Source organism: Octopus bimaculoides, chromosome 6 (genome assembly GCF_001194135.2).
Source record: "Octopus bimaculoides isolate UCB-OBI-ISO-001 chromosome 6, ASM119413v2, whole genome shotgun sequence".
Taxonomy (NCBI): Eukaryota; Metazoa; Mollusca; class Cephalopoda; order Octopoda; family Octopodidae; genus Octopus; species Octopus bimaculoides.
Window position 1 is genome coordinate 35696477 of NC_068986.1, and position 7179 is coordinate 35703655.

Genomic DNA, 7179 nt, shown 5'->3' on the forward strand with positions numbered 1-7179 from the left:
AAATGACGATTGCAAATGTTTTTCTACTGTTCCAATGTATCATTTGAGAAGGACCCTTTACCTCTATATTTCTTAGACCGCATGGTATCGCCCTCTGGGGAATTGGGGACTGTAGTGGTGGAAAATTTTATGTGGATATTGGGCTAAAAGCGGTCGGTAGATGGTGATAGATGCATGTTATTTTTCCCTATTTAAATATTAATTCAAAAAAAAAAAAAAAAAGGAATTAAATCACATCAATACAGTAGTAACCCCAAAATGTGAACAAGTAAATAAACAAAACGGAATCTGTATTACCCATGCTTAAAGTGTTAGCTTAAATAGTGAGGGGCTGTGCTAAATTGTCAGTTACGTCAAAGTAGAACCCAAAACCAAATTACGCTGGCCGGATTGGTATTACACATATGTACATTAAAAATGGGGAATGAGAAGGCGTTAAATTGTAGTAGAGAAGGGGCTGTCAAAAAGTGTTTGTAAAAGGGAAGGGTAATTGATGAAAATTGTTTTAGATACTCTGTTTTACATCGAAATATAATCAAAACGAAACAAAATTAATTTCATTAAAATTGCATTGTACGGTTTTCAAACTTCTATTCAACTTCGTATGCATTCTATTTCAAAATAAATAAAAAAGCAAAACTCTTTTAAAACTATTTTATATTTAACTTGGGCAGATTTCAACCATACAAGATTTTTTGACCTTTTCTTGTGAATACAGCTGACTGCTTTCATCATTTTAGGGAAGGATTCTTAAACGGAAGATAGTAGTTATACCAAGTGGAAATTTTTCAGTAATTCATCTCTGTAGAACTAGTTGATGAAACTCTACAACAACAGTATAGGGATGATTTTCGAATACAATATAAAATCGAACATTTTTGAGATTTACTTTGGCAGCCGACAGTAGACAATTTCTTTTCGCTGTCTCTGTTCCAGTGTATGAAGAGTAGTTGATAGACAGTTATAATATCGATTGGATTTAATGTTATGAACTAGAGGATTTCAAACACAATGCTAGGAGCCAAGACCTCACTACGTGTCGTAACATAAAAGAAAATGGAAACCCAACAAAACGAAATTTTAAACTGTTAAAAATGCAGTAACATGCTGTCTTTGTGATGAGTCCTATTACATAATTCTATATCTTTTGTTCTCTGGAACAAACTTTTACTATGTTTGAGTGTAGGTGTATACAATTCAAAAGAACATTGAAGAAACAATGTATGTAAAAATTACTAGCAAGTTTTTATTCAAGAAAATTAATTCACGACATGTACAACAGCCATATTGATTATAAATATATCGGATTTTTAATTTCTTGTCGCTGATTTATCTATATTTTTGCCGTTATTTTTCCCCCCATATCACTAATATTGTTGGCTAATATTGTTTTCATTGTTTCAGAGTTTGGAATTACTGTTATCTTCGTTGTTGATATCTTTGCTTGGATTGTTTACTCATTCAGTGTCTGGTGTTATTGCCATATTTAGAATGAAGTGTATATGTGTGTGTATCATGGTACTTGTTTAGAGTTAGTATAGACCTCTACGGTGCATGTAGTTTGACAAGTCATTGTTCTGTGTTCAAGTCTGCTGTGGTAAATTTTGTCAGCATTTTAACCCACGCGAACTCAGCCTTTTCTCTCTTTCTGGAGAAAGACAGCATTCCTAATAATTTTCACGGCCGCCGAGATATGTGACCGGAAGGGAGGAAGTTATTCTCAAACTCGAGACCGAGTTAGAATGCAATAAAGCGGACTGTACTTAAAAGTATTGTATGACCAAGTGATAGCATTAAACCGCGTGAATGATTAAGTTCACCCCTCAAGAAAGGACAGCTGGATAACAAGAAGAATCATATGAGAGCCTTCTGCTGATATCAAATTTGTTAATTCTTTCATAAAACATGCTAATCCTTGCACAGTAGTTAACAAAAACTGCACATTAGTTGCCTGTAGAGTCAACTGGGTAAACAGCACATTTTACTGCATATAAGGACGATATGATCTCAATCATTAACTATTGATTCGATTCGATTCGTTAGCAGCCCTAAAATTTTGATTCTTACGTTAACAAAAAGAACATATTTCATAAGAGCATACACTATCAAGATAGGTTGTTTTTTTTCCTGTTTTGCTTTAGACCAGGTCTGCTAGCGAATAATTGTAATCAATTCTATTCCATCAGTAGCCAATTTATACTGTGTTGTTCTGTATTTAAGAAAGTTAATGCGATCTGAGCGAAATTTGGCTAATATTTCTAGGGGGGGGGCTACAACAGTATACGTGGAGGCGCAATGGCCCAATGGTTAGGGCAGCTGACTCGCGGTCATAGGATCGCAGTTTCGATTCCCAGACCGGGCGTTGTGAGTGTTTATTGAGCGAAAACACCTAAAGTTCCACGAGGCTCCGGCAGGGGATGGTGGCGAACCCTGCTGTACTCTTTCACCACAACTTTCTCTCACTCTTACTTCCTGAGTTTCTGTTGTGCCTGTAATTCAAAGGGTCAGCCTTGTCACACTCTGTGTCACGCTGAATATCCCCAAGAACTACGTTAACGGTACACGTGTCTGTGGAGTAATCAGCCACTTGCACGTTAATTTCACGAGCAGGCTGTTCCATTGATCGGATCAACTGGAACCCTCGACGTCGTAAGCGACGGAGAGCCAACAACAACAACAACAACAGCATATAAGTTTTTTTTGTTGGATAGAACAAGATGGACATATTTTTGTCATTGGTTTCTTTTTATCTTCGGCGAGAGGAAGTTCTATCTTGGTCGCAATTCTTAAAAAACACATTTAGTTTCTGTGAGAAATATCAAGTTTATATGTAAGCTTATCTGTTTTACTGGAACATGTTTTATGTGACAGTTTGGCAAAGCAATGACATTTATATAGTTTATGGAAAAGAAATCATCGAAATGTCATAAGAGATAACAAAAATATTTTTTTTACCTTCCACTAATAACGTCTGGACTTCATATTTGTAAAAAACCCGGATGTTTAATATACCGTAAGGACTAGTTTCTGTTTGGTCCTATAGGAAAAGAAAGCAAAAAAATGGTGTGAAAAAGAGCAATAGCAAAGAACCCCACCCTAAAACAAGGGAGCCTACGTACAGAAAAAAATATACCACCAACAACTTCTATATCCATGTAAATGAAGAGTATTTCAAAATGCTAAAAATCAAATTATTTTTTCTATCATTGGCACAAGGCCAGCAATTTCGAGGAAGAAGTTAAATCGATTACATTGACCCCAGCGCTAGACTGGCGATTATCTGCAATGCATATGTAAATACAAGTCAACTGATATTCATGATTACCAACTAAAAGTCAACCGCAACACATTCTAACTATATGTTAGAGGCTGAAAGATTCAAGCGCGTCTCATCTCCAGTATATTTACCCATTGATATGCACCAAAATCTGTCTTTTACTTTATTCACATGCTCTACGCGTTTGTATGTACAGATACGCGAGCCTTTGCAAATTTGTTCGCGTGCGCCTGAATGCAGGGACCAAGATGCGAATTCATCTCTGTGAATGTATATGTGTAACTAATTTGAATATATATATATATATATATCTTCATATACATACATACAGGGTGCGATGGGTAAATTGTTGCCATTCTATATTTTTAATTTCGCGCATGCTCATTGTTTGTTTTTTGATTTTGTCGATTACAATACGACACAATTTTTTCTGCCAGAGATTTGGAAACGACATGATGTACTGCTTGCCATTCGCACCGGAAGCGCCAATACGAATAGATAGATGGTGAACACACAGAACAACCGTTGGGTTGCTGTGTCCCCAAAACATGTACTGAGAGTGATAAAAACAAAACATCCAGTCAACATCATGGTGCTTGGAGTGATCACTAGTGATGGCGACGTTACATCTCCATCTTCCCACAGAAGAATAATAGTGTGTGTGTATGTGTGTGTGTGTGTGTGTGTGAGAGTACATTCTGTAAATAAAAAATAATAGTAAGTTTAAAGTTTATAATTATTATTATTTACAGAAATTTCCCTCGTCACCGCTTCTCCATTTATGATATATATTTTCTCTGTATTTTCCAAAGAAAACACAGATGATCTTAAGTAAACCTCATTGACAAAAAAAAATTGTCATCAATTGTACCACTCGACCATGCTGGCGTGTGCGTATGATTAAAAGCAGACACCCACACGTTAAACGGACCCTTATGACTAAATACTCGCATACACATCCACACATGTATGTGTGTGTGTGTGTGTGTGTATGTAGTCGTTTACACATTGTTTCATTTCAAAGAATACTTCTAAATATTGCTCATCATTTATATAATGTGATTTACGACATGTCTCTTCCAGTTGTCTTACATATTCACAAGTGATTTCTGTAATCCTTTTAATTCAGGATTTAATCTATTAACTTCCTCACACCCTTCTTGAATAAAGCTGATTTTGCTATTTTTTTCCATGCAGAATCGAAGAGAAACTTTTCCAAGCCCACGCAAAGATTTTAGCTGAAAAGATGTCAAACCACGTTTGTTTTTACATAAAAAAATATAATACAAAGGAAAAAGACTTCTATTTTTTTTTCTTTTTGTCCAAATATTATTCTTCAGTTATATTTGTTTTCTTTTTGATAGTAAATTTTACCCAACAAAGTTCCATAGAATCTTTAAAGGGAGAAATAACAAAAAACGTTACTATTATCATGATATGTACTGTATCCAAGAAGCAACGAAAGTTATTACACTGGGTTTCTAACTTTGTACTATGTAACATTTTTATTTTAAGATATGAGCTACAAATTTCAGCCTGGGTTGTATGGAAGCCAGTGGAGGAGTCAAATTCTTTGAAGGTTTGAATTATTTTCGTTCAGTGGTGTTCTGCGTATCAATCCGCCTTTGGACGGTTCCATTATCGTTCTAGCCGTCTTTACTATAAGTTGATATAACCTCTCGTTCAGCCGTTCTCCTCCTCTGAAGAAAGGGACAGTAAGTGTTCTCCGCACGATCCCTCTCACGGTGGGACATAATTGATTGAGAGGGAGAGAGAAATATTAAGCTGCATCTGGTGGTGAGGCGCCAGTTCAGGAGTTCTGGAACTATGGAGAGCGTAGAGTCACTCCTTAATTACCATAACTTCTGGGTTCATTCTAGTCCGGAACGGTAGTACCCTTCAGGGTACCCATCTATGGGTTAAATAAATTTTTTAAGGGTAGATTGAGCTCCATAGCTGCAGTGAATCTAGAAGGAAAGCTCCACTATTAAAACCCTCTTCCAGCATACCTTAAGCCATCACGGAAGAGTTTGGCCGATAAAACCAACACGAGGTATGTCCAATAACATAGATTCATACTATGAAGGCAACTATCGCATGTTAGTGCACATTCTGCCGCAGGCGGAGATTGCTGGTGATGATGTTAGGATCACATGGTTCCGGGTTCAGCGTGGTACCTTGGACGAGTGTTGACCAAAGCCTTCTGAGTGGATTAGGCAAACAGGAAGTGAAAGAATTCTATCGTGTGTGTGTGTGTGTGTGTGTGTATCTGTGCGTGTGTCACTACCACTTGACAACCAGTGTTGGTTTGTTTACGACCCCGTAACATAGTGGTTCGGCAACAGAGAGAGATAGAATAAGTACCAAGCTTAAAAAAAGCAAGTACTGAAGTCGTTTCATTCAACTAAAATTTCAAGGCGGTACCTCAGCATGGGCACAGTCTAATGACTGAAACAAGTAAAAGAAAGATAAATAAAAGTTAATCACACAAATGTTGAGTAAGTAATAGAAGTCTTGTATAGTTTACCTGTTCATCTAATTTCTCTTGGTAAAACTGTTCTATCAAATCTCTTGTGTCTTCTTTATGGAGAGCCAGTTGTTCTCGTAGGTCCTACAGCATAAAGGGAACGTACGGTGTTTTATTGATACAAGAGCAGCAACATCACAAATGAAATCAGCGACTACAATGGCGACAAGAACGTCAACGATAAAATAAACACATCCAGTGAGAAGATATACAAACCTGGAATTGTTTATCTGTTAACATTGTATCCATACTGAGACCTTTGTTGTTCGCGTAGAAAAACTCTAAAAGTAGAGTTAAAGCATCGTACATTCGTTGGTAGAAAACTTGGTGTTTCTGAAAGAGAAATATGTTTATATATATATATATAGAACAGCCATTTATGATCGTTTATTGCAGCTGCTTTCTTGAGGTTTCTTTCTTTATTAGGTTTCTTCCTTTCACCTTTTGGTACGGAGAATAACTAATATAATGGAGCATATTTATTAACTTATTTTGCATTTTAATTTCTGAACTATGATGTCATTCCAAAGGACAAATCGTGGGTTAATTACATTTTTTTTACGCTGGGGGTGACAAGAGAGTGTCTGTAACTCAATGTAGACTCAACCACTCACCGAAACCCATCCAGCAGAAAATCTAGGATGCAATAGCTGGAAGCAGAGAGAACTGCACCAGCAGTCGACTCCAGCTCGTTTTAGGCTGATCAAACTGGGGCAACGTGAAATGATATTCTTTGCTCAAAGAGACAACGCGCTGCTGGTTACATGACTCGAAACCCATGACTTTATATTTGCCAGACCTACAGGCTACTTGCTAAGCATTGTGTCTTCACACAAACTGCAATAGTCCAATCGATAGTATGTAGATTTGCAGCTATGTAACTTCATTAAGTGTATATACATTTATATACATTCATATGAACACTCATTCATACAGCCACATACATGCTTATTACATGTAAATTCTCTGTTCGTAAGCATGCAGCATAATTCCCGAAATAAAATGGCTTTTAAATTCCATTATTTGATTAAAAGTTATTACAAGAAATGAGAAAAATATTCTTGGCCAACAGCGAAGAGAAGATAGAAAATACATAAGGTGAATGTTTACTGTGAGAAAATTAATGATGAAGCGATAAAGTTTACTGTGAGGTTGTTATTGACATTTGAAGTGAACAATTTAAATCCGCTGATTATACATATTAAGACATACGCAAACACTTACAAACACTAACTCGAACACAGACACATGAGCGCGTGTGTCCTCTCTCTGTAAGTATAAGCGTATTGCGATCGTCACTTGTTTGATAAATGTGTGTCAGTATGAGTGTGTGTGTGTGTGTGTGTGTGTGTGTGTGTGTGTGTGTGTGTGTGTG

General features: G+C 36.6%; 1 protein-coding gene across 2 annotated transcripts in view; it reads right to left on the reverse strand.

Annotated features, from left to right (window-relative positions):
- Positions 1 to 7179, reverse strand: part of LOC106870527 (BAI1-associated protein 3) — a 1007871-nt gene that overhangs the window by 33938 nt on the left and 966754 nt on the right. For both annotated transcript variants that reach the window (XM_052968680.1, XM_052968681.1), the window contains exons 30-32: positions 6021 to 6137; positions 5805 to 5888; positions 2956 to 3037 (exon numbers count right to left, since the gene is read on the reverse strand). In XM_052968680.1, coding sequence (XP_052824640.1) covers positions 2956 to 3037; positions 5805 to 5888; positions 6021 to 6137 — 283 coding nt within the window. The remainder of the gene's footprint in view (positions 1 to 2955; positions 3038 to 5804; positions 5889 to 6020; positions 6138 to 7179) is intronic.